At 43.1% G+C, this 27,353-nt stretch overlaps 1 protein-coding gene across 4 annotated transcripts in view; it reads right to left on the bottom strand.

Annotated features, from left to right (window-relative positions):
• Positions 1-27,353, bottom strand: part of KALRN (kalirin RhoGEF kinase) — a gene marked incomplete at both ends in the record, with an annotated part of 504,008 nt that overhangs the window by 35,610 nt on the left and 441,045 nt on the right. For 2 of the 4 annotated variants that reach the window (XM_080346391.1, XM_080346392.1), the window contains 12 exons: positions 450-635; positions 1,540-1,617; positions 1,957-2,007; positions 3,105-3,197; positions 3,985-4,071; positions 4,655-4,724; positions 7,115-7,218; positions 8,522-8,588; positions 12,295-12,425; positions 14,016-14,111; positions 18,042-18,146; positions 19,007-19,290. In XM_080346391.1, the coding sequence (XP_080202517.1) occupies positions 450-635; positions 1,540-1,617; positions 1,957-2,007; positions 3,105-3,197; positions 3,985-4,071; positions 4,655-4,724; positions 7,115-7,218; positions 8,522-8,588; positions 12,295-12,425; positions 14,016-14,111; positions 18,042-18,146; positions 19,007-19,290 (1,352 nt within the window). The remainder of the gene's footprint in view (positions 1-449; positions 636-1,539; positions 1,618-1,956; positions 2,008-3,104; positions 3,198-3,984; positions 4,072-4,654; positions 4,725-7,114; positions 7,219-8,521; positions 8,589-12,294; positions 12,426-14,015; positions 14,112-18,041; positions 18,147-19,006; positions 19,291-27,353) is intronic. The other 2 variants (XM_080346394.1, XM_080346393.1) reach the window with 2 other exon arrangements.

Raw genomic sequence — 27,353 nt, 5'->3', positions numbered from 1 at the left:
TGTTTGTACTAAGAGCCTTCCCCCTAGTAGGGAGAACATTTCCAGTAATATCATGGAGAGGCTTAATATTGACTTACAGTTTGGCCTAAGATGATTGTTTTGGATACTACACTTTCCCCCACCTTTTATGATTGTGCTTAAAAGCAACTGTTGGGTACTTCCTTTGACTGCTGCTGGCTTTATAGCAATATTTGCTAAATCAGAGCTATGAATGATAGAGGACCTGTCCTGGCTGTGTTCCTTGTAAAACTTATCCAGTAAATTTAGACACCCAGTAGTTTATTTAGAGATAGTCTTCAATGGCTTTTGATCCACTGAAAGCTAAAAGCAAATTCTTTCTGGAAATTGTTGTCTACCTATGACAAGATCGACCAGTCTCACAGAATAGAAAATTGGTAAGATTTCTTTATGTGACCATCAAACAGAATTTGCCTCTCCCTATTTCTTACCTTTATGCTTTTCTTGAACATGTAGCCTGGTGTTAAAGATCCTTTCCTAAGGAGTTCGCTGAAGATAACTATTTGCTCAAAGAGAAACACCCTACGCTCCTTCGGTCGAGACTGAACTCCAGAATCCTGCTCTGTCACGTAGAAGGTGTCCTGCTGCAGCAGTTTGCCTTGAGCTGTCAGCTTGCCCTGAGAAGCACACAAGGCATGAGCATTACAAACCCCAGCCCACCACCATCCCACAAGATGATCTGCTATGTTTCATGCAGTCCAAGTTTTCTGAGCAGTACTGAGTTAATGTGAGACATATCCCCTTAAAGTTATCAAAGCAGCGATCTTGTAAATGAAGTACTCAGTTTAAGGAAAATAACATGGGTTTTATTTGTTTTCATTGCCACTGATTTTGCATATAAAACCAAAAGTAAGAGGTCTCAAGTAGACTGCTTTGTTCTTAATTTCAAACACTGTTCCCATTATGTAGTTTTGGTGGTGCCTTAGATTCCCTCTAGTCATGAGCTCTCCATTACCCCTGAAGCCAGTGACACAACACTCTGAAGGTGCAAAAAATCAGGACCTACCTGTTTGCAGGAATGCTACAATGCATTAGTAAGACAAAGTTGACTTCATTTTGGAGATGACACATCTCCCCAGGACTGCCAATGTCTACATTGGCTTAGTTACAAACCACAGACTGCAACCTGTGGGGTTATAACTCACAAGGTCCCTCCTGGATGTTGCCAAACTCAGAGGGAGCTGTTAACACGTTAATGCTGGATGACCTTACTAACAGACAGAGCAGTCTGGTTCACTGCTTGTTTTGCTCTGGTAATAGATTTAAGAAGTGCAATTCAAACTTGTAGAAGCTTTACAGACCTCACGTTTTGAAGAAACAATAGATAGATTGTCCCAAGTTTAGAGTGAGAGCTATATAACCCCCAACTTTGAAACCTCACCGAAGCATGCAGCTCAGCACTGGAGAAGAACATGCACGAGATAAACAGCCTGGTGTAGGGCAGATTGTAGAGACAATCATAGAAAGATAAAATACTTTTCCTTGCTTAGCTGTTATTATAAGTAGAATGCAAAAGCATACCTCAAAGCCTTGGAGGCGACCCAGGTTCATCATATCATTGCAACGTTTCGGTACAAGGCACATTAATTCAACTGCTTTCTGTTAAGGAAAAAGGATGTCGTATTGTTACAAGAGAATCAGAGGGTTCCTAAAAGCAATGTGTCAAATAATGAACTTCAATAGCATGATCACTGCTAGCAATTATTCATGGTGAGGCCCTCGTGCACTGAAGATGTACGGTAATGTCTAAAAGAGGATGGTGCACCTACAATGTAGGACTGTGCCTTCATCTTTTACTTCTGACTTAAGCTAAGAGAAATATCACATTTAGAACACCAGCAGGATCTTTTTTGTCAAAGGAATACTGGGGTTTTTCATTCCTCCATATAAAGTACCATTAGATAACATAGCACTATTGTCCAGGACATTAATACGCACCTCTATATCAGAGCACTCCAGACCAGCTTTTTCACTGTACCTCAGGAAGTCCTGAAGAAAGCAGAAAGGTTTGTATTAAGGCACTTCAGAAAGAGAAAACAAAAGATACCAGTTTGAAAACGAAACAAAAAAAGACATATTCAGCATGTGATTTTCTGACATGGAACATACTAATATTAAACTCTTCTTCAAAGGTTGCTGAATGATATAACCACTTTATAGATATGGAAAAGGGGGGTGGATGACCTCTGAAAACACCACAGAAAAAAAGACAATGCTGGGATTAGCCTTTGGGAATGTTGATTTGTTCCCTGTCTTAAGCCACAAGACCACACACACTTGAAGATTTTTCTTTTCCTCTTGGCATTTGAGGGAACACACTGCTGGCTCTTTGCTAGTGTACAATTACCAAACTGTGGGCTGATGGCATTCTGTTTGAGACCGCTTCGAAAAAGAGAAGAAACCAGTTCAGAGCCCCCGTATTGCCGGAGATTACAGGGTACAGTTCAGACATGCCTAATTCTAGATATTAGCTTGAGAGCCCTAGGGGTGAGTTTTTAGAAATACTGAATAATTGGCATCGTGCATAAAGTCAGCAGAAGCCAGAATGGTCAGAGTCCTTGGAAAAAAAAATTGCAGTGGGCTCCCCAAATTATAAGATACCAGGATATTCTGGAGATAAGTTTCTTATGCTAATTTGAAGAGAGAGAGTCAGAAATGGAGGCCATAGTATTTATTAGAATCATGCCATTCAGCACCAAAGACAGGCTTTAATAATACACTTGTGCATCTTCATTGCAATTTCAAAAAAAAAAAAAAAAAAAAAAAAAAGAATGATAGTTTGTTCTGAAACTTCAAAGGAAGAAAATTCCTATTTGAAGTTAACTCTTCTATAAAAATTGCCATAGAAAATAATAATAAAAAAATTATATTATCCTAAATTGCAAACTACTCCCACCAGATGTGGCCCTCCTGCTCTCTGGACATTTTCCATGGGCCTCTGTCATTGTATGCCCATGTATAAGCAGACTCCTCTTTCTTCCTAATTTGATGAAGTTATTCCTCAGTTAAAACCAAGGTGGATTAAAAATAACATCTAACACAAGATGCAGATGACAGTTTAGTCCAAACTGAATCTTTCCACTCACCTTGAGAAGAAGTTGATATTTAGTTATTCTTTGAATGGGTTTGATCAGAAAGTCACTGATGGTTAGCCGCTGGCTTATTTCCTGTTGAACCTCCTAAAAATTGAGGATTAAAAACAATTGCAAACAATCACAGAGTAAGACAGAGAACACGACAAAACGTCTCAGCAGAGACGTGTTTCCACAGAAAGTTAGGCTGTTCTTAATCTTTTGTTTGTGAGAGGGAATTTTGGAGGATTTAAAAATCTGGCATATCCTATTTAGGCAAGGACCAGGCAAAAGTCATGACCGAGCTGGAAGGCGCTGGGAAGCACAGGGTCCATCCCCCCCGAGCTGAGCCAGCGCCAGCGGGACAGGAGGTCAGGAGCCTGCTCCTTCCACTGCAGCGGGGATTAGCTCACAAAGAAGTCCTGCAGAGCTTGCCTCATGCCCTTGGGTGAAATGAAACAGCTTTCCCTTGTTAAACAAGCTGCTTTCACATTACTATCTAAATGTGTCTAGTACCAAATGTTCCTTGAAACAGACAAATTTACTGGGAATTTATGAGGGGCACCACCCAGCTCCAATGACTTTTACCTCCTGCCCTGTTTGTAGATTACAGATTAAGATGTCTATTTTATTTTGAATGGAAATCAATACAGTTGTGGCACTCTGAAGACCACAGGCACTCAGTGCTGGATTAAGTGTTTGTTAGAAATTAACAACATGAGAATTTGAAGTAAATGAAATAACTTCTTTTTCCTGTAGCAGAGACTTTAGCAGCATGTACACTAACAAAATCTTCTAGAGTTTGTTTTAGATAAACCCCACAGGTTACAGAATGCTCCACTTAATGAGGACCCACAGCCATAAGTAGCAGTAATGTATAATAAGCACTGCTTACCTCAAAGTATGCCTCATACTCAGCTACTATATATTCAGATCGTGGCTTGTTTTGGCAATATACCACGTACATGTGTAATCGACGCTCCTGTGGAAGCAAGATGCACAGCAGCCTGGTGAGATACTGGCTGCTGTTTTGTTCTGCTATTAAAAGCTGGCAGAAAGTTGCTAAGATGTTCTGCTTGGCCTTCCCCATTTTTTGTTTAATCAAAAATTTAGTTTGCTGAAGTAGGAAAGTAAATTAACAACTAGTTCTCTTCTCCACTTCTGCACTTTAGGCAAGGGGAGGTTTCCATGGAGGTGGCCAGCTAGAGATGTCATCCCCACACTGGTAGGTCTGAAATTTGCTGTAGAGTTGTGCTCTGGCTAATATGACACAAACGCGTCAATCATAACAGTTGGCAAGTATTTGCCACAATTATATCTTGGCAGATGTCCTTGGCCACATAAAGTTTGCCACGAAAAGAAGAAGTGTACAAGAAGGCAATGTTTAATGCTTTAGTTCCATCCAGCTGCTCATTCAAGGTGCATAACTATAGGGCTACTTTATGTTTAAGTTGAGTTTAGACATGTAAAAATATGAAGTTGATACAAGCAGATTATTTTGGAAAAAAAGTCATAACACCCTAAATGATAATTATACTATAGATAGGTAACAAAATAAAACTTACGTGCTTAATAAAAAGTTGTGCTAAACGGTCAGGTTCTTGAAGACATTTTTCCAGTTCGGCCAGGAAAAAGCTGAAAGAAAGGATATCAACATTTCAGAATACTGTTCTTCAGGTCATCTCAGCAGCAAGCTAGTTGACCTTCAGAGATATTAGCACAATTTTAGCTTTAGTATTCACTAATAAATGAAGAGGTAAGCTTGGCTTCAGCCCTTAATGGTGGCATTTCTAAAACATTAGATGAGAGCTGTGAAATATGGAAGTCTTGTCTCGCAAACTGTCTGCTCTTCTTTACTATTACAGTGGCTTCAATTATTTTAAAGTGTCAATTACTATCTAATTGCAAGAGTTGCTTTCCTTCACTAAGAACTCCCAAAGTAAAACTTCTCCCTAAACCAAAATGTTTGTGAAAACTCAAATGAAGCTTTACCAGGAGTTCTCAGTTGCATGAGCAGAGTTGAAGTACTGGTCAACGTGAAAGAGATGCAGAAGTTTCTACTTGAATAAACAAATTGACACATTTTTGCTGGTGGAGTTTTGGTATATTGCATTTTTCAGTATATTACTACTAGTAATATACTGTAATTCATCATAGTAATTCATAAACACTGTCTCTAGCTTGACCTGCAGCTTTGGGGAGGTCATTCATTCTAGCTTGAATGACCTTACCAAGAATATCCTGGGATGCCTAAAAGTGAGGTAAAAGCAGCTAAACTAAACTTCAGAAATACCGGTAGGTTTTTCTAACTGGTAAGCAAATATTCACAACCTCTCTTTTCCATGATCTTCCTCTTTTTTGCTGCAGGATTTCTAGCTCAAATGTCTTCATGGATTTGCTACAGTATTCAGATTTGGTAAGAGGACATGCCTGCAATGGTCTGATCTCAAGAAGTCCCAGAACCTCAAAGAAAGATGCACATTGGACAGCTGTCCCAACTAGCATCCCTATCACTATCATCAGATACAGCTATTTCCAAAACTCAATCCTCTCTAAATGTTAAATTCAACTGCTTTTAAATAGATTTCTTGACCCAAATATGCAGAATTAAAAATAGGGAATTTGTTCCTATGTGTTACAGAAAACTCCTATCATCACACTTAAACAATGAACAGCACTGGTAAAAACACTCTGTTGCCAGTATCAACTTAATATATCATGAAGATTTTCTGACTTTATTTTTTTTTGTGCTCACAAGGGCATCTGTCAGAACATAAGGACAGGCACAGGCTGTGAGATAAGCACCCATGGGACACATGATGGGAAGGACACTGTCTCCTCGGTGAGGGAAATGTCCAGACCTGAAGGAAGATCCAGCCTGGTGTCCATTGCTCAAGTCTGCACATGCATGCTCAAATTCTAGTTACCTGGAGCTCTAGAGTGTTTCTGTGTGGCAGAATTGAAATGATGACCACATTGCCCATAAACAAGATAATGCTGCTCATTAAGTTACAGCAGAAATGGCCCAGGGTTTCAAATATGCCTCATGTTTCCAGCAGCTTTTAAAAATCTACTCATATGAGTTACATTTTCAAGGAAGAAGCTCCTAATTCAGAATCACAAGCACCAGCTAGGCCACAGCATGTCAGAGCTTTCATGTGTGAAGGATCTAGAAGGTATTTTATCATGCTGCTAGCCAAATACTACTGGTATGGTCAGCCTTCATGATCATATCAGCTGCATGTGGACATCCTCATGTTGCTGAGAACCATAAGACACAGGAAGGAAACCATGACTTTCCAGCACTGCTGCTGCTCCTCAGCGGGATGCATTGAGCTGTGACCCAAGAAAGACAATTACAGCATCCTCAGGGGAATTCCTGAGGATTCAGCAAGTACACCACAACTCTCTGGAAGCCACGCTGGGACTGCTTATGAGCAGTAGTTCAGGAGCTGGGGATGGATCATAGTGATATCTCCCATTAAGCCTCCTGTTGTGGCTCCCTGGTGAAGAGTGGCAGCGCCGCTGGCAGCACAGCACTGACACAGAGCAGGGTCTTGTGTGTGCAGCACTTCTGTCACACTGACCAGCGCTCCTGGCATGGCATAAAGCTCTATCTGTGATCAGAGACAGCGCGACAAGCACCCTCCTGCAAAGCCAGGCAGCAGAAAGCTATAGCCCAGCAGAGGTTTTTTCACTGCATTATGCAGTTGTGCCAGTTTTGGCTGGGTGGACAAAGCCCTGTATCAGGATCTAGCGTATCATGGAACTGTGGCTAAAAGCACATGAGTTAGAACATGTTCTCAGGATTCCCCAGGTAGCCATGATGAGTAAAGTTATTAAGCAGCACTTACAAACCAACAGAGACCATTTAGAGTGAGGCAATGTCCTCTGGAAGTTCAGCCCTGAATAACCTGCTGATGTTCAATTAAAAGCAGCTTAGATGTACAGACACCATATATCCCAATACTTTATGAACAACTGGCTAAAAAGGTGCTTAAAAAGGAATGAAACAAAAAACTTACTCTTTGTGCCAGTCATAGATCTGGTGAATGTTGCCAAACACTATCTTGTCTTTCCCTTTCATATCTTCAGAAACTCCTTTTTCTTCTATCCTCTTCATGAAGCCCTTTAGGATTAATGATCAGCGATTAGCAAAGGGTTCATTTGAAGGGAGAGCATAATTACAGTCTTTTTTTTTCTTTTCAAAGAAGCAAAAGTTTAATGTCAGTATTTTTTACATTGGAAATACTTAAAATACCTTTTGCACAATTTAAAACCAGAAACCCATCTAGATACTTTAAATTACAGAGTTTGCTTAAAAGAAAACTTTAAAGGATTTATTCTGAATATCTACAATGCTTATACAAACTGTTATTAGATGTCATTCAAGTGACAAGTGCAATTAGTAGATAAAAGTTAAACAAAAGCAGTTGATCAAGTTCTTGGCTTCTCTGGTAAGAGGAAGAAGACAGACTGTACAGAGTTCTCCCATTCATCACCATGAGTATTTATTAGGAGCACAAAGCCAAGCAGTAAGTTTGAAGAATCACATGAATAGGATTTCTCACACCTCCTGAGAGTTTATAAGTCTTTGGAGCACTGCAGCCCTGTCAGGTTTCCCACTGGAACATGGTGTAAGCAGAAGATAATACAAAGGTCTTCAAGCTTGGAAGCTGCTGAAAATAACTGTTAGATGGGCTGATAATTCTCCTTGGACTAGTGAATGCCAAAAGCATTGCTGAAGGTGCATTTCAATCAAATGTCTCCAGTTCTGAGTCCTTGCTGGGAAAAAAACCTGGACCATGCATGTGAGTTGGCTCTGAGAGGTAATTCCCAGGGATCAGCCAGGTCTTTACAAGTTGAAGTTTAAAAAACGATGATTGTTTTTTTAACAGAAAAAAAACAAACTCTATTTTATCTCAAGGGGCTTTTTGTTCGTTTGGTCGGTTTTGGTTTTGTTTTAAATAATAATCTGCAGGCCATAAATGCACCTCAGCTTAGATGCAAACCCAGCTTCTGGAAAGGTACTCAGACACAAGACTGTAGTCCAGGTGCACACTCAGGTAAAGTATGTATATACCATTACTCAATATGATGGCAAGAAAAGCGTGAAAAAAATGGTAGGAGCATAAGTTTTTCTCCACCACTGCCCTCAAGGCTGCATTAGAGCAGGAAGAGTTTGTCACAAGCAGGGTAGCCAAGAAAAACCTTTGCACACTGGAGCTGAAACCTAAAATACAACATTTGTTAGATGGAAACAAAAATAGTTTCCAAAGACATTTCTTCTTGTTTCTGTCAACATGAGAAGGGGACCATGGAAGCAGAGTGCAAAATAAAGCACTTTGTTTCTCATGCAGTGTTTTTTGTTGTTGTCACTTTTCAGCATGGTGCTTTTTAGTGGGAAAACATTTTGCGCGGTTTCAGCTCACCTCCACAACAGTTCCCAAGTCTTTGACGTAGTCTTTTTCAGTCTGTACCAGTTCATTTAAGACAAACCTAAATTAAAACAGAACACATACATATTTTACCATATTCCTTGATATTACTGCTTGTTCCTCTCACCACGTATTACGCCACCATCATTCCAGGTCACGTAAAACAACTCTTCACTCACTTACAGCTCAGTGGAATGTAAATGACAAAAACATCACATTACAGGTCAGGGTAACTTCAGTTCTCCTAATCACTCTTTTCTCCTGCCTCTCTTCCCTGCAACATCCCAAGACAATGTAAGAACAGCAGCACAACCAGTCGCCTGTACTTTGAACTCCCCCTATCCGCTGTTCTCTTCCACCTCCTGTGCAGCCCTCCTGATAGCGATGGAGATGTGTCCTGACCCATTCTGCAGCACGCAGGAGGGGATTTCTTGTCCCAGTCCCTTCAGTTTTGCTCAGGATTCAGCAATTATGTTTTAATTTGGAAGTTTCAAACATTTGCAAAACAAAACCCCCCTCCTGTCATGACCAAGAGCTTAATCTTTCAGACTAGGTAATCTATGTGTGGGTGGCAAATGCTTTACGCTGATTTCAGAGCTAATAATCCTGGGTGGGAGAGTCATCTAATGAAGGCCTGATGCACGCAAAAACCAGCAAGCTAAAAAAAGCTCCTCTGTTGTAAATCAAACTGACTAATCACATAATGTTCTTTCGAGGACAATTTTGAAAAGTTACAGCTTGCTGCAGACAGTTTGCCTCTCAGTTACGCCAATACACAGATTTGGCACATGACAAATAAACTCCATCTGCGCTCAAGTTTGCTACGGCAGTAACAAGGCTAACGAGATAGAGGAGTGCTTTCATGTCCAATATTGCTCCATTCATATCAATCAGCAGACTGACCCACTTGAAACGATAGGGCTGAGGGCAAACAGTGCTAAGATAAAAGCCTGGTTGAAAATATCTAGAGAAAAAGAAAAGTAGATGGGCACTACAAAGAGAGACTCAGTTATGAGAGGTTACTGAGAAAATAAATCCTGCTCATGCTGCGTTCCCAACGTGTCCCTTCCTCAGAGAGAGTGGAGAAGATACTTAGAACACGTGGCAGGAAGAGGTCCAACAGCTTCTTGGTCATTTGAGAGTGAAATCCAGCCCCTTGGCAGAAGGCAGGGCTGGCAGCGGCGATGCCAGATGCTTGTGCTCTCCGAAGCGCCCTGCCAAGTTCTGTGCCTGGGTGCTGAACACGTGCAGGGCAAAAGGCTGCTCTTCTACAGAGCAGCAGCGTGTGGCCTGAACAAGTGTGTGCTGTGCAGTCCCCCCTCGCTGGCTGACCTGCCGTGCCCTTGTGAAAGGCTTGTCACGTCCCCTGACGTCCCCTCTGCGGGGGGAGCTGTGCTGGGAGGTTACTTTTCTGCTTGCACCACCTCTTGTCTGTGTTGTCCCCATGAGCTGCTGAAAAGATGGGGAGAACGTCTCCCACACACCCATGGCCTCTCCCACACCTGGACTGCTCAGGTTTGAGTCACTGCAAGGAGACATCTGGCCAAGTCCTACTCTAAGAACAAAGCAGTGAGCACTTGTAGTACATAATACTGCAGCACATGGAGGCAGGTGGGTGTGAACTAAAAATCAGTGCAGCAACCAGGGTGAACAGACTAAACCTGCCAATTTAAACCTCTGTTGGGAAACAGGGTCTGCCCCTCCATTGCCTACCTTACCCTCAGCACCAGCATTTCCCCAGCTCTTCTCTTTCTAGCAAGCAGAAAAATCAACCTTCACCCTCTCTATTAGTTCTCTGAAGCCTACCCTGACACAAGACCTTAGAAGTACTCCCAAGTTTAAGGTTCCTAAGATGCATGTTGCCAAAAATTCAAGTTCACTCATCTCCTCATCTGATAACAAGGAGCATGGGCAGGCAATTGCTTGGAAAGTGCCTGCCCTGGCCACCAGCAAGAATTGACTATGCAGATGTATTTAAAATGGCGTGAACCGGAACAAGGATGGAGGCTCCTCACTTCCGAATATCTGGATATCTTGGTAATTCTGTATTAAATCTATACTGAACAATGCTACTCAATGAGACTATTGCCACATTGCTCATTGGAATGCTCATAGCATTGCTCATAGCAATCAAGTCTGATGGAATAGGGGTTTCCTAACCCTAAGGCTAACTGCTGGAATGTACGTGCTGCCACAGACACGGGAAATTACCGCCCAAGTCTGTGCAAGGATTCAGCTACTGTTTTATGGGGAATGCGGGGGCTCACAGCTCAAGTTTGGAGCTCAGTTGCCTCATATGGCTATGGAATTAAACACAGTGAGCCATAAAGATACAGAACAGAGACACAAAGGAGCTGGAGAGAAGACAGATGTCTTGTGCTGAAAGCTACTAGCAGGTGCTCCTAAACATCCTGGCGTGTAGGAAATCTGTACGGAGGCAGCCACTAATTACACATGACACGCTGCCAGTCCCCCTGCCAGAAGCATCGCACACTAGAAAGCGTCACTGTAGTTACACTTACAGGAGCAAACAGCAACCTGCAGTTAGTTGCCAGTTGTCTAATTGATGAATTGCTACCAGAAAAACCCAGGAACTTGTAATATTGAGGAGCATTTAGGAGACAGGTGTGGGCAGAGATGTTCCCTGTGGGAAGGCTGACAGATCTCTGGTAGAAAACTTTACCCATTCAGAAACACATCCAGGAGTGTCTGTCCCTGCCTGCTGCTAGGAGGTGATCCAGCCCCTCACTGTACTCCTTCACTGGCTGCCTACAACAAACTGCAGGAGCCAGCAATGGTTTTCACAGACCTGTGACACTTCGCTCCTGCTTCCCTGTTTCCACTTAATTACCCCCTTGTCCTCCTCTGACTTGGTTTCCTTCCCTGCAAGGCGTCTTTCCCAAATGGGCTGCTCTTCTCCTACCTCTCACCGCACCACACTCTTATGAGACCTGTACATACCATTACTTTTCCCATCAATGTATGATTTAATTAGATGACGGCAGTTACCAATGTTACTGTAAGAGGCAGTATAAATAAAACAGCTACTTGAGCTCTATTTCATGTAATTCTTGATTTTGTTTCTCCAATTCTCCGTGTCCTTCAGCTGAAGTATGCATTTAACAAATGCTTTAATCATAAGAAGCTTTGAAGGCACAAGTGGTTTTTTGTTACATTTGTGGAAGTGTACAGATAATTTTAAAAAACAAGTTTCATGAGCTGTCACCATTTCTTTCCTCTTCTATTACCACAAACATCAGGGTTTTTGAAAAGAAAATTTCTCTTCAGTGGTGTGTTTCACCACAAATGCATCTGAATTCTGCCCCTTCCTTTGCAAATAACTGAGGCAAAAAATATTCTCTAATTCAAAAAAAATCCTAGTGGGATTCTCTTTTCTTTTCCTTGAAGGCAGCTAACACGGTCAGCCACATATCCCACTCTGAGAGATGATTTCACCTCTGGAAGTGCCATCATTACCAAGGCAAACTTCTCAGTAATACTTGCCTAGCTGTTCAGAGGCTTTTACGGCAACATGTATTTGCTATCTGGGGTAAAGGCTGTACATTTTAAAGAGTGACAATGACCCTCCTGGGTGTGTAAGTGCTTTTATAAAGTATTTTTACACGTTAAGACAAAACAGAAGCAAGCAGAACACAGTTTTACTCCCAGTGTCTGCTCATTCACTCACTACAAACTATTATTTCAGTGCAGCTATGTGTACTCCTTGGGTACATATTTCAGAAAGAAAAACCAGCAAGACAACTTACATCCTGCCTCTCATTGCTTTGGCTTTTTGTTCCTCTTCAAGGTTTCGTGGGGGAGTCGAAGGCGTCATTCCTTCATTTAAGCAGCCAGTGGCATCTTTTAAGCTTCCTCGGTAAGATCCTCCTTCAAGGGTCTAAAAAAACCCCAAAGAACAACAGAATAAACATTATCCTGTAATTCCAGCAATACTTTCCCATAGGACTTGGTGAAACACAACCAAACTAGTTTTAAGCTGATATAAGACCCACCCCCATCACCCCAAAGCATTAAAACAGAGAAGATGTCCTTTTGCTAGAAGGTGGAGAAAGATGTTCCAGTAAGCCTAGGATGAGAAAGCTCTTCCAAATTATTTCAAAACAACCTGAAAACATCATGGTGTCGCAGCCAGAACCAGTGGTAGACTACACGAGGTCAGTGTTCCTCTGTCAAAATGTGAATGGGGATACTTAGTAGCAAAGTAAAACACAAAACGAAACAAATAGATGGATACATAGTAACATTCCACAATAATTAAGTTCCCCCCAAATCCCTGGAAAGTAATTGCAATTGACCTAACAGCCTGCTTGTGGGGGAGAGAAAATAAAATATGCTCCGAAAATACATCTAACTGGAGTAATGAAATACTTCTCAATTTGTTAGTCCCTCGATGGAATAAAACTATTTTGAGTAAACTTTCTGGGAATGTCCTCGGTTTCCCATGTCACAAAGAGCTCCTTCATCACTTACTCCTTACGAAGCACCCTACGAACGTTGACTATCTTCATCTCAAGCCAAGAAAATACCAAAGCCCTCTCAAATGATTCGCTAGATAAAGCTGCTTGCACAGAGTTACAGTAATTTAATGATCACTGCAGGCTTTTTTGTTTTGTTTTTACTCTCTTCATCCTTTCAGTACACTTAAGGAAATTAACCTTTGCAGGCTTATCATAACGCTGCTTTAATCCTGACTTGTTAATTAAATTAAACTTGCTCAAAGCAAGTATTTATCTAATTATAGAGGTCCTAGGACATACAGAAAAAGGTTTATCTTTTATATTAATATTTTGAATTGTTCTAGGGAAAACTTAAGAAAAGTCTAGATATTAAACAGGATTTACCCTATGTCCAGCAGACATGGGACCAAACAGGGAGAGAGCATGATACTGAGATTTTTGAACAAATTAAATCCAGAGCGTTTTTATTGCTTATTCTATTCCCTGTCAGAAAAAGTTGACAAGGCAGATTAAAAGCGACATATGAATCTTTGTAAAATAAAAGCACAGCTGTGATACTTCAAGCAGTTCTGCTCTTTAGAGGGTCTTTTCAAGGAAGCCAGAATACCAAATAAAATCACATGTTGGGTAGAAAACTCCAGTGCCTGTGAACAAGCTTTAAAACAAAGCAAACAAAACATCCCACTGTGTAAAACATTTGGAAGAACACCAACAAGACCCCAGAAAGAGTACAGTGTATTAGCTCATTCTCTGCAAAGCCCCCTCCAAAAGTGCTTTTTGACTATGCAGACCAGGGTCTACAAAGCAACGTGAGATGCAGGTTTCATCTCACTTGGGGAGGAAAAATATTAGACTGTGTACTGAGAAGCAGAGCACACAGGGTTAATAAAAGCAGAGCAGGTGAAGGTGAAAAGCAAGGAAAACAGAAACAGGAGGCAGACCTTATAAAGCCCTTCCTTAGAGTCATATTAGGCCTGGCGTGTACACAGTTTTCACAACACTAAACTTACCAGCTTACTTTTGACCAACTGTTCTATTGCACTGACAAGATCCGCAGCGGTTGGGACATCGGAGGAACTCTGCCGAGCAGCTAGCAAAGAAGAGGACTGCAAGACACCAGGTTGCAAAGGAAAAGCAAGTTAGCAGGATGAGAAGGGAGGAGGAAACCAGTGGTCAGTGAAGCAGCTTCTGAGAGAGGAGAACAAACATGGATGGGGAGCAGGAGGGTTAGAGGACCACATGCACAGTCAGGGCAATGAGTGCCACCCTATGAGATAAGCACAGAATTGCTGTATATTTCCCTGCAGCAGTTCCAGGGCTGGGAACCAGGGAACGGCGTCAAAGAACAGAAGTTCATCTGCAACTAGGCTACAATATTCTTAATGTCTGCTGGTTCCTTCTTCAAAGGACAACTACAGTCTCGCAGGCTCCAAAAAATTGATGTAAGAAATTACCCCCTCCCCCATACATACATATTCAATAAATGCAGTTAAGTACAAGGAGCACATGGAGTTACAGGCAGTAGGGGAGGGAGATAGGGGGAACAACTCCCTTCCCCACAGATCATTGCAACCCTAAATGAACTCAGATGATACCTCACATTCATGCAACTTCAGCCATCTAAAATGTGCATCTTTTCTCACCCCCTTCTGCAATCAGTGGAGAGAGAACACCCCTATGTGTCTCATCCATCCTAGGTATGTGGCACAGGAGGGCAGGCACACTCTGGAGATGCTCACTTTTCCCTATTGACATTAGTTAGAATATTTTCAAACCCACTTCTCTATGCCTGTCTGTTCCTTGCAGGTATTCGATTTTTGGTGCCGGACATCATGTAATGCCTTTGGGTGTCTCCACACTCAGGTAGCCACAGGCAATAGCTGCAGGTTGTTACTGATCTCCAGAAACACTGAGACCTCATCAATGTGCTACCCAAGCATCCCCCACGGCCCTGCAAAGACTGGTCTCTGTGTGAAATATTCAGATTTAGTTTAAGGTTTTTGCTCTACGTGAGCCTCTTCACCCCTTGGTCTTTGCCCTAAGAAACCTCACTTTGAAAACCCACACTCATGAGATAGCTATGGGAGTCAGGATTTATTAGCTCACCTGTATGTACATTTCTTCTGAACAAAATACAGGCATCAGCTAAAACTATGAGCCCTTTGATAACCTGCTTTTGGCAGGCTGATGTGGGCTAAATATGGATAAATGATTATAAATTCTACATTGAAATTATTAAAAAGCATATTCATCTCTCAGCTGCCTAATAAAGGATTTCTGGAGAGCAGCTATTTCAGCAAAGTCATCGTGCAGGTGCCAACGAACATGCATCTGAGATTAAATAGCGCTGGAGAGAGAGAGGTGGAAATGTGATGGCAGGAATTAGGCTGCTGGCCACCTCTTCCAGCAGCCCTGTGGAGTGACATAGCCCCAGGAGCAGACAAAAAAGGCAAAGGAGACCAATCCCAACCAGAAGCCTTGTGAGAGATCAGAAGCATCAACAGCCTTCCTCTTGTCATCTAGTCTTTCACAAATAATACACCTAATCAACAGTTCTAATTACAACAACAACAAAAATGACACATAATCAGGCTGGTAATTGAGGAATTAGGCTGGTAATGCAGGAATATCATAAAAATGTAAAAGATCAGACAGCCTGTTTCACCTGCAATGCAGACAGACGAAGGAAAAAAAACCCCTGAAAACAGGGACTTTGAAGAGATACTGGACAAATACATCAACAATAACTGTCAAACATAACCATTCTAGCAGGAGGAGTCCAATTTTTGGAGGCACTAAACAGCTGTTGCTCTCCCTTCTTTTAACTGAAATTGCTCAATATCTCTCAAAAGTAAATAACTGCAGGATTTTGAAGGGAATATGGAAACATTTGCTGCCTACAAGTCCTTCAAGGCAAAATAAAACTCTCCTGTGATTGACGAGAGAGTCTGGCTTGTGTGGGGCAAATAAAAAAATGGTGTTTCTATTCCCCAGGAAGGAAATCATAGATTTATCATAGGAAGATAACTTGCAATTCATATTTATAAGAGTCTCCAGGAGCAGCAAGGTATGATTATTGCTGCTTTGCAGACGGGTTTGGGGAAAAGTGCCATCCCTCCACTGTGCAGACACCTCCCCCCGTCCCTGCCACCACCCCACGCTGCTGCTGCTCCAACCTGAGCCCATGAGCTGTAGTAGGACATGAGCCCTGTGCCCAAATTAACACTGTTAACGAGCTTTTGGCTCCAGCATGGCTCAAACATTGCTAATGCAGTGCTCCCATGCCAGGGAATTCAGAAGCCATGTTTGTGAGCTTAAGTTTTTTTCCCTCCATGGCAAAAAGAGTGGGGGAAGAAAAAGAGAAAGAACAAGAGCTTCAGATGCATCTTGCTCTATTTAAATTTCTCTTTAGGAGTGGGTGAAGAAACAGGATGCCAAAATGCTCTATAAAGCTTAGACATCTGGAGGGGAAAACAGTTTAGTTCCACAACATCGGTGCTGTCAGAAACGTATTTAAGAAATACTGAAATCACATGGCATGTTAAAAATCAAAAATAGTGACCCGAGCTCAAGCAGTTATGCTTTTCTTTGAAACAAACAAACCAACGAACTAAACTCCCTCAAAAAACCACAAAAAGCAAACTAACCCCAAAGCATTTAGCTAAACACCAGGGGGAAGAAGCCAGGAGCACATGCTGTTGTGCTGGGTAGGGATCCACCGCGACTCTGCTTCACCGACCTTTCGCCTCTGCGCCTCGTCAGCCAGCAGCACACGCGGTGCTCAAAGGGCGAGAGTCCGCAGCTCCAGCTGCTTCCTTCTGGCCCTGCTGCCACCACAATGTCACAACATTTCCTGACAGATGAGCAGCAAGCCCCTGAATCCTTTCCTCCACCATTCTGCTCTTTGAATCCCATAAATATTTGCACCCGTCTCTCTCTGTATTTCCAAACTCCTGCTTGAACCTTCCCCAAGAACATTCTGGGCTGGTTTTATGTTGTTTTTTTTTTTTTTTCTGACAATTTATTAATCTCCCCTATCCTTGCTTCTGTGCATGCAGTAATTACAATCAGAGGATAGAGATACAGAAGTGCAACTGCTAAAAACAGATGCCAGCAGGAAAGCAGGAAACAGCTACACAGGAGGATGGATTTCACACCAGGAAAGGGTGTGGGAGGACACCTGCAGACAGGACCCACACTGACTGTGAACACAACCCTCCATCACAGCCGTATTCACAGACTCTCACCCCAAGTCCAAGAGAGCAACAGAAGGACTCTGCAAGCCACAATACCATCTACCACAGCAAGTTCTGACTTAACATTCAAGAGACCCTGGCTAACAGCAGAGAACTACCACCACCACCATGAGCAGACCAAAGCCTTTTCCACCACCCTGAGAAGGACTTCAGATGCCTTGTGGGCTTCTGAACCAACTGGAAGTGATGGAACTTTCAGTGATGATCAGCCACATACCCCAGAAATGCCAAACAATAGCACTGGGGAGGCTCTTCCATCTGCAAGTTTTAAAGCACTTCAAAACAGAGAGTGCAAGGTGGGGCACAGACTGACGACATCCCTGGACACACACGACATCCCATCACACACAAAGCCTGAGTGGAGAGCCCGAGCTATCTAACTCTTGGTGAAGGTGGGATTTCTGAATTTAAGCAGCCTCCAGCACCTGTCCTGCTCCTGAGGCCCAGACTGACACCAATTACTATTTCTGTTGCTACTGCCAGACACCAATGGCACTTTTAAAACAGACGTGGAGAACGTATGTTATCAGCCTGCCTGGAATTCCTGGCCACACACAACACAAGCACATGATTGACCTGCCATGAAATGGGATGCCAGGGCTAAATTGCTTAACTGGCACTATTTGTAAATCCAGTTGGTGAAAGGCATTAGATTATGATTTGCATATAGGTGTCTCTTATAACTGCAAGTCTAGGCACTGGTTACTAGAAGACCACTACAAGACGGCTACGTGAGAAATGCACTTAAACAGCAAACTGGTATAGTAGGAGAGGTCTTACCATCTCATCTTGGGTTGGATCGTTGTCAAAAATCTTCATAGGAGGAGGAAGAGGTGTGTGAGACTCTTCGTCTGGTTCATCTTCTCCCCAACCTTTCTTGCTCTTCTGAAGGATAGTGAAATACAATCAGAAGCAGAGACGGGTTTCTTTTATCTTTTTAGAAATCTGAGCCCTACTACCAGGCTTTGAGTCTGTTATAATAGTGGCTCAATATTGCATTGGATGGAGAGAATAGCTGGTAATGCTAAGCATCATGAAAGAAAAGCAATAAAGATGTAAGGTTTTGCCAGTTAATCTCGGTGCATTCTATGAGTTACAGAAATACAGTTTATAGGTCAGCCAAGCAACTAAGGCAGTTACAGCTGTCTCTGTGCTGATGGAAAAGCACTTTTTAATTTCAAGGAGAATGGCTCAATGTACAGTTTTAAAAAATGTGCTTCTCTATTTGCATTCAGTTAATATTTTCTCCATTTTCAGCTTGTAATTCCATATTCACTTTATCAGGAAAAAGTTATTCTGGCAAAGAACATGCCTTCAGAGAAACTGCAGTTACAAATACACAGTAGATTTAACAGAAACATGGCTATTTCTCTGAGCATTTTCTTTCAATAAGGCATTAGACTGCCATGGTAGGATAAAGATTATATGAACCTCAGCAAAAAGTGATAACAGCTGCTTAAGAATAACTTCACTTCTATCCTTGGCAGCTTTCTAATAGGCCATTTAAAAACATCTAGTCAAAGGACAATAATATATGCAGACTTTGAAATGCTGCTCCCTGTATATTCCATTGCTCTTTGGATGACAACGCGTTTTGCAACACAGCTTCAATCAATGCAGTTTTATAAATGATTCGCTGTTCCCTCTAGACCCTCAGGGAACTGCGTTTACTCAAGCGTGAATCACACACCATGGAGGAGACTATCAGAGACATGGCCTTCCCTGCAACAAACACCAACACACACCTCATCTGCGCTGTCTCCTTGAGGAGTGGTTTCATCTCCAGTCTTTGGTGAGCCGAGGTCAAAGCTCTTCCTTCCATCTCGCACCTTCTTTTGTTTCTTGATGTTGCTCTCGGTCTTCCCACTGTTCAGTCGGCGCACAGGACTCGTCAACCATTTCTTCAGTGTGTTCGTTGAGCGCTTGGGACCAGGAGAGCTCTGGATGGAGTTGAGGGATGGTTGAGGTTGTAAGTTGGCCACTGAGTCAGACTTGCCCCCGTTGTCATTGGAAGAGACTGAATATGCATCTGGAAGAAAACGATGCCGGTGAGAGATCATACCAGCACCTCCTCTATCTCCTAGTGCACACCAAGCACTCGGCAGTCCTAAGCATGGAAATACAAACTGCCTTGATAAAAGGTTTTGTGACCTATGGACATTGTACAAACTTTATTGCACACCAAAGAGAGGAATATGCCCTGCAATGGGCGTTTTCCACAATCTTAGGCACTCCTTTCATTTCCTGCCAAAATATCTGTCCTTATGAAAGATCACAGACAGCAAAGTTATCTAGTTTTAGCATGAAATTCAAGCTTTCATCAAAGTGCTGAATTTCTCAGCTTCTTCCCACAGAATTCATTGTGAATTGTCAGGAAGAAAATAAGCACAAAAAGCAGATTACTACAGGAGACATGACAGCCACCAACACTCTGTCAGGTTCCAATTCCATAAGTGTTTCTCGGCCATTTCCAGACCCAAATGACATTAGTGTTAGTAAGAATACCTATTAACATTTGAAGGTTATTTGAAGCACCTTAAAATTATCTCCTTTGCCCCTGAGAGCAATATGTCAGAAGACTTTACACCTTCCCTAGAACGAAGAAACTAGAAAGAACAATTAAAAGATATGACAAATTGTTCAAACCAAAGGAAACTCCCAAAAAAGAGATACAAAGCAGGCTTAAAATGTAAAAAAAAAATCCATTATATCCAAGCAGGAGATTCTGCTGCACTGTGTCCAACTGCAATTATCAATACACATGTTCAGACTAGCAGCTTAGAAATGAGTGCAACCTCCTGTACTTCCCACCAAAGCAACACACCAAAGATGTGCCCATGTCAGTAAGTCTTTAAAACCAATGCAAATAAGTTGCTCAAAGATTTCTCAATTGCCCTTTAGGAACAAGTGCCCTGCTTTCACCTTTCTGCAACCACTGCAAGGCAACTGCCTCCCCAGGAGCAATCAGGGACTGTGATATTTAATCCCACAGAGTTTAATTGTTGTTTTGTTTTGTTACATAATTCAGAAATTGTCACACTTCTATAACATACATCTCAGATTGTACATCAGAAAACAGTCAGATGATGTTATTAAACACTTTTCTTCACAGAAAGGGTTGTCAGGCATTGGAACAGGCTGCCCAGGGAAGTGGCTGAGTCACCACCCTGGAGGTGTTTAAAAGACATGCAGATGAGTTTCTTACGGACATCATTTAGTGTCAGTGTTAGGTTGACAGTTGGACTTGATAATCTCGAGGGTCTCTTCCAACCCAAATGATTCTATGATTTTTAGATGGTTATTTCTGAATCTCTTATCCACCCCAGCAGGAAAAAAGCCCCATAAGTTACAACACACGAAAATAGCCTGGTGCATCCAGCTATTCCCGGTTCAACAATAAATATCATTAGAGGTATTGGGTAGTACACATGCTGAGGGAGAGCTGCTCTCCTGGAGAATAGTTACCTGTATTGTTTTAGAAGCCACTTCCCGCTACCTGCATGCAGAGCTTGTACCCTGCCAAGCAGAGCTGCTGCTCACAGCCGGCTCTGCACCGAGCAGAGATTGCAGCCTGCCTTGACTGCCAGCTTGTAAAGCACAGACCGAGAGAATTATAATGTTTTATGATATTTCATAATCATAGTCAGCCTCAGACAGAAGTTGAACCAAAAATTTATTACATACCTGGGGTCAAAAGTGAGGTTTTCAGAACACATGGAAATAATTGAAACAAGCTAGAGGAAGTCAAAGTTCATTTCCCAGACAGGAAGAAAATCCAAGCATCTGTCTTCTGATGACAGGGGTGAGCGTGAGAGGGGCTGGGGGGAGGACAGATCCCAGGTGGAGCTCCTGGGGTTTTTCTGACATTCCTCCATAATGGCAAAGTAGCAGTCTTATCTCAAAAAGGCCTGGCTTTACCCAGCTCCCATTGATGTTATTTCATGCACACAAAGTAGCGTGAAATCAACTAGTGCAAGATAATATTTGCCAGTGACCATCTTATCTCCCACTCAATAGGCTTTAGATAGTCTCCTCTGGCAGACTCCACGTGATGCTTTGGGAGTTTATCGGCACACCTTGCGTCAGCAAGTCAGCAACGTTCACTTCAGGGTTTCGCGATGGCGATTTTAGTTGTGCAAGGGGCCTGGCCCCTCTGTCCCCCCGGCTCCCCAGTAGCACCCACAGCCCTGTGGGCAATGGGGGCAGCTCCAGGGCTCCTCGCCAAAGGGTTGCATCAAGTGGGTGCCCCCCATGCTCCCACTGCTGCTGCCGGAGGATTAACTGGGGGAATTACTGGTGCAAAGGAAGCCAGGCTGCAGTCATGGAAGGAGAAACACTGGAAGCAATGGGTCTGTGGAGGCTGCCAATATCAAGAATGATTTGGGGTACGTAGCCATATCATGGGCTCACTGCCTTTGCTGGGCTCTGGGCTCTGGGGGAGGTTGAGGAGAACTGAGGACAACCTGATCTTTCCACATTTTGATTAATGTTCAGAGAGGTTTTCACTACAGCTTGGGAGTAATACAGCTCAAACTCCTACCTCCAGTTACTGGCACCTTGGCAATTTACCTTTTAGTAAGGGAGAGGAGCAGATAAGAAGCTAGATGGAGCCTGGGACAGCTTCCTCCCCCACAAGGATTTGTTAACAAGACACGCAATCCCACCTCAGCCCAGCAGGTTTAAGGCAGGGCCAAATCTGGGAACACTGAAGTCCAAGATGGAAGGGGTAGAGACCTCCCTTCCCACCAGGAAACACCCCTGTTTTTACAAGCAGAGCCAGATCTGGCCTTGCTGCCTCCCTCCCCTCTCCCCAGGTGACAGAGCCATGGCCGGGCATGGACAGACACACAGCACCACCCACACCACAGCATTCTTCACTTGAGGCCATGCTGCGGAAGTGATGGTCAGTCATTGCCCCCTGTCATCCTGGTGAAGGCAGTAGGTGGGCAGAAACAGCCCAGATCCTGAGCTGGCCCACAGCCCACCCTGCCAGATGGCAGGAATTTTGTCTGAAGTTTAACCTAAAGCCAGGAACCCTCTGCAGACCGAACATCTGGCCTCCAGAGCTGTGAGCCATGATGAAAGCCAACCCAAAGGTTTTTCCAGAGGGAGGTGTGTTACACCGGGCAATAATCCCATGTGAACAAGGCTCTGGATTTTCCCAGTCAAGGTCATGCCTTTGGTGACGAAAAAGGCTATTTACCAGAGAGTTACTAAATCTCTGTTGTGCCACGCTGTACACAACCCTAGCAGATATGAAGTCTCCTTCTTTCTCCTTGTTCGCTGAAGTACCCTGGCTGACCACTGTAAGCCCTCTAGGACTGAGCCTGGGCTTTGCTTGGCCCATGCAGCCCAAGACTGGAAATGTGGCCTTATCTTGCCTTTCATGGTAACGTCTCCACTGGCTGGAGGACAGGCAGGAAGGTGGAAGAGAAAGGCTGGTCCAAGTCTCTCTGCTCTTCAGTCACCATGAGAGCCCCTCAGGGTGGGATGAGTTTGCTCTACCCAGCACCTTACACATGTACAAAGCACTCTCACCTCATCCTCTCACTGCCCACCATCATCAAACATGCACTGTCCAAAAACCACACTGAGAGTCCACACACAACATTGATGACTTTTTTTCCTTTTCTTTTTTTAAAGGAACTGCAAATATGGACACATTTGTGAGCAACTCAAACTTTCCATTTGCCAGCCCTGCTGAGAATGATTTCCTTTGCACTTAAAGCAGGTCACCATGACACGGTCGCAGAGGCAGGAGCGGAGCTCAAGGAAGAGCAGAGCTCACGAAATGAGAGACAGAAACATGCAGAACAAAAAATCTGCAAGGAAAATACTTTGGAGACAACCTCCTAAGCTTTGCTTGTGTGAGCTGCACTGCTTCCACAGCACGTACAGCTACAAACACATTAATCATGACACTCGATACTAGCCTGAGATCCAGACACCAGGTGGATCAAGCGGAAGCGAAGGACACGTTAATGTGCTCTAGCACATATGTACTCTGCAAACCCTATTGGTAGAGCTGTTTGGAAACACAGTTTGCTTAAGAAAAGCCAGAGAGCACTTTGGAAAAGATGCAGCAGCAATCAGTCATCCTGCCCCTACTGTCCTGGGATACACATGTCTAAAAAAAGGTATTTGGTGAAGCGGAATGGGTGTAGGGAGGTCAGCAGACTAGTGTGGCTGGATCAATTTCCTGGCCAAACCATTCATTCAGACAGAAGAAATGATGGTTTCCAAAACACCCCTTAAGCAAATCTCCAAGAAACTTCTGGCAATAAGACTGTGACAGATACTCAGTCAGACCAAAGAGCTTTAACATTCAGAGCTTTTGCACTGCTTGAGGCATGAAATCTTTGTTGTTGTCAACCAGGTGAACTGACATCTATAAAAGCACAGCTTTTCTACTTGAAACATGTAAGGTTCCAGTTCTGTGCAACCTTGGGTGAAAGGAAAAATGAAAATCTCGTAGACCTGTTTTAGAGGCACAGTTGTATTCCCATTTCAGTCAGCAGGAATTACTGCTGGAACAGAAATACAAGGCAATTTATTTTTACCTCCTTATTCCCCAGAGCACGCCTGGGAGGGAAGGTCTGTCTGATGAGACTCATGCAGCACTGGACTCATCTGCAGGAACTCAGATCTCTAATGGGAAAGGGAAAGGCTTCTCAGAGCAACACAGAAGAAAACATCAGGCTTCTGCTTTTGATCCTTACTGACCAGAGATTATATATGATAGGAAGAAAAGATGCTTCCACAACCAGAAGTATAATACAGAATATAGCTATGGAGGCAGGTGACAGGACACAATTTTGGCTTAGATGACAAGAGGTGAATCTTCTGATTTATGTATGGCTCCATTTCTCACCCAGAAAAACAGCCTGAGAGAACAGAATTTTTCCACAGAAGTCAAAGATGATGGGCCAGAATGGGAACTCTGTAATCCTATTAGTATGTGCATTTAATTTTTTTTGCAGAAATAATTCCACTCGTGAATGAAAGCCAATAATGACAATCTGACCAATGAGCAAATGTATTAGCTCTGCTATTCTTGACAGAGCCCATTTTCCATATTTAGTGATTCCTGTAAAATAACATTTCTGACAAAGATGGAACTGAATCAGATGTGGGTGAAAGACCAACTCAGTCTTTACTTGAGCTATTATTTCCTGAAGAATGGGAATCTCTGCACCAGAAAATCTTGGAAAGCAGGAGTCATCTAGACGGACCCTATGCACAAACAAAGTCTCTAGGTTAGTATTTTACACTCAACAATAAGAATCACCTAAAGCATCAAAATACACCCTCTCCTGCCTCTTCCGAGTGCATCTCCTTCACCATACAGGCTGTAGGCTCCAGTTCACAGCTCTCAGTCCCTTGAGGCTTTATACCCTCCCTGGGGAAGCTGCTGTAAGAGCCTCTTCAGATCTGCTCAAGGACCTTCAGGGCAAAAGCTCTACTCAGAGGATGCAAAAATGGCAGAATGAGGTATGAAAGCTGCTTCTTTCGTCCTTCTGTGCTTTTGTGTTAAATGTCCAAACCACGCTCAGTGAAACATTTTTATTGGCACAAGTCAGGGTTACAAAACTTTGTGGCTTAGGCAGATGACAGTACTGATCCCAGTTTTAGCGTTAGAGCCTATTCTGCCTGGAAAATCTGGCATGGATTTGCAAAAATTTAGAAGGTAACAACATTTGGATAATACAAAGTCAGTTTACGGCTATTCCTCAAGTGAAAACACTAGTTCATAACAATGTAAATAATGAATCTGACAAATTTTAATGTCAACAAATAAACTATCTCCTCAGGCATTGCCTCTGAAAAAGGCTCCAGTGAAGAACATAAGTGAACATGAGGAAATTTTCAGTGCCCATGACAGACAGAGGACAACTGCCTTGAAAAGCCCTTTAGATTAGAATTATGTTAAACTTTCACAATGGAATCGCAAAACTCACGCTGGAGTTGTCCATGGCTCCTCATCCAGTCCCAGCCCCGCTCAGCCCCCTTTACATGTGTCCAACCCCAGACCTGCCCCGCACTTCGCTTCGGGGGAGAAATGAGATGAAACCATGTAGAACCCAGTTTCACATCAGAAGGTAAAGACACATTCAATTTATGCCACTGAAATCTAAATGCAAGTTTTGCTCTGTTGTTCAAATGTTTTCCCTGACTTTAATAATCTTCTGCAAATTAGCAGAATTGAGACTGTTCACCTGAATTGTCTGTTTGTGTCTTGGAGTATCATTTGAAGCTTCAAGTTGGAAGCAACGTCAAAAAGCACAAATCAATCTGGCAGGATTCTCACAATTCCATTTATGTGGATGAAATCACTTCTTGTCCAAACTCAAGAAGAGCGGTATGGAGTTAAATATTTTATGCCAAAGTTTCTAGTCCAATAGAGAAAGTAGCCTACATGGCTAAAAGCAGACATACTTGACAAACTTTCCAATTACTGTAATGTAAAAACTCAAAATCTGACTTTCTGCTTCTCTGCCAAGCATGCAATCAAGACTAACTTCCAAAAAGAACAGGGGGAAAAAAAGGACTACAAATTGAATTAATCACACGACATTCAGAATACACTGTTTCTTTATTAAATAGCTGATATTTCTTGAAAAGGGGCGAGGAGAGCTGCTTTGAGATAGAAGTTGACCTGCGGAGTTCCCTTCAGCTACACTGCAAAGCATGGGATGCTCCTGGGGGATCTTGCATAGGGGTTTTGCTTTTGGGAAATGATCACCGATACGTTGGTTTTAGTATTCAACATCCTGATCATTACCTAAGGCAAAGAAAAGAAGCCCTCACCCAGCTGGGGCCAACGCTGTCACTCAGAGACGCTCATTTTTGTGGCAGGCAGCAGCTCACCTCAGGCTCTCGGTAGACAAGGAGCCACGGGTGCTTTTACCCGGGGGTGATATGGAGTGGGAATTACCCCATGTAGGAGCCTCTCTCTTTCCATTAACTATGGAGGGAGTCCAAGGAAATTACACCCTTAGCTAAATGTAGTTATTGTGAATCCCCTTCCCACATTTGAGTACGTTTCATACCAGGCCGATCTCGCAGCAGGAAATGATTAGCCGAAGTTAAGCATCTGACAATTCACTTTAATGAGCAATAACTCATGGCAACCCGCCATTAGCTTCGGTTGAATAGCTTTTATTTTTAGCTGGTGTTGCTCAGATGCGGCTTTCATCCAGCGTGTGCTGGGAAAGCTGACATCCCAAAGTAGTCTCCAGGTCTTGGTTGTACCAGCCGGAGTGTCAGGGCTCCAGAGCTCCAGTTCCTGGAGGTCAGAGAAAAGTCACTGCAGTTCTGGGAAAGTTTCAAAGAGCGAGATAAAACCAAAAGCCTGGAGAGACAGCACAGAGGCGCGCGGTCTCCAGAGACCTTGCAAGAAGAGTTAGCGAAATCCCGAGAGCGTGCTGAAGGAGCGAGCAGGGTCTGCAGAGAGAGAAACAGCACAGCGAGAGAGCCTGCTGGAATAAAACATGGCTTTGTTGCTGGCCAAGAGTGCCTAGCGAGAGGAACAGCTACAGAAGTCACCTCTATTGTATCTGCTGCTTCATGTGCACCTAAAGCTATTGTCAAACATAGGGAGGCCATGTGGAAAAGAGGAAGATGAGTCCTCAGATGAACAGAGGGCAGGGTCTTGTTTCCTACAGACAAGCACTTAATCAAGGAGCTGCTGCGTGTGAAAGGCTGAGCATACCCTTGTGCCTCTGGAGAGACTCTCAGGAAAGCACGCAACTCAACCCTGCAGCATGAAGCACTTGAACAGCAGCTGAAATGTCTGCAGTCTTCCTCTCTCGGTGTCCTGCTCAGAAATGTGTTTCCATGTAACAGCTTACAACTGTGACGGGTATCTGTGACTTCTCCAGTGGGAGGTTTGAGCCCTTTTCTCTCCATCTGTCAGCCTGACAAATTCATCATTCAGAATCCCATCCCACTCCCCAGATAAGCTGGCCTGGGCTCATGACAGGAATAAAATGAGAACAAACATCCACAGAGTAAAGTCACCAACACGTTAGTAAGTGAGATACTCCTAGCCAGCTCCTACCACCAAATACCATGAGATAGGTATGTTATTGG

This window comes from Nesoenas mayeri (genome assembly GCF_963082525.1).
Source record: "Nesoenas mayeri genome assembly, chromosome: 6".
NCBI classification, from domain to species: domain Eukaryota; kingdom Metazoa; phylum Chordata; class Aves; order Columbiformes; family Columbidae; genus Nesoenas; species Nesoenas mayeri.
Note: the sequence above shows the minus strand (reverse complement) of the source record. Positions and strands in the feature narration are given on the sequence as shown.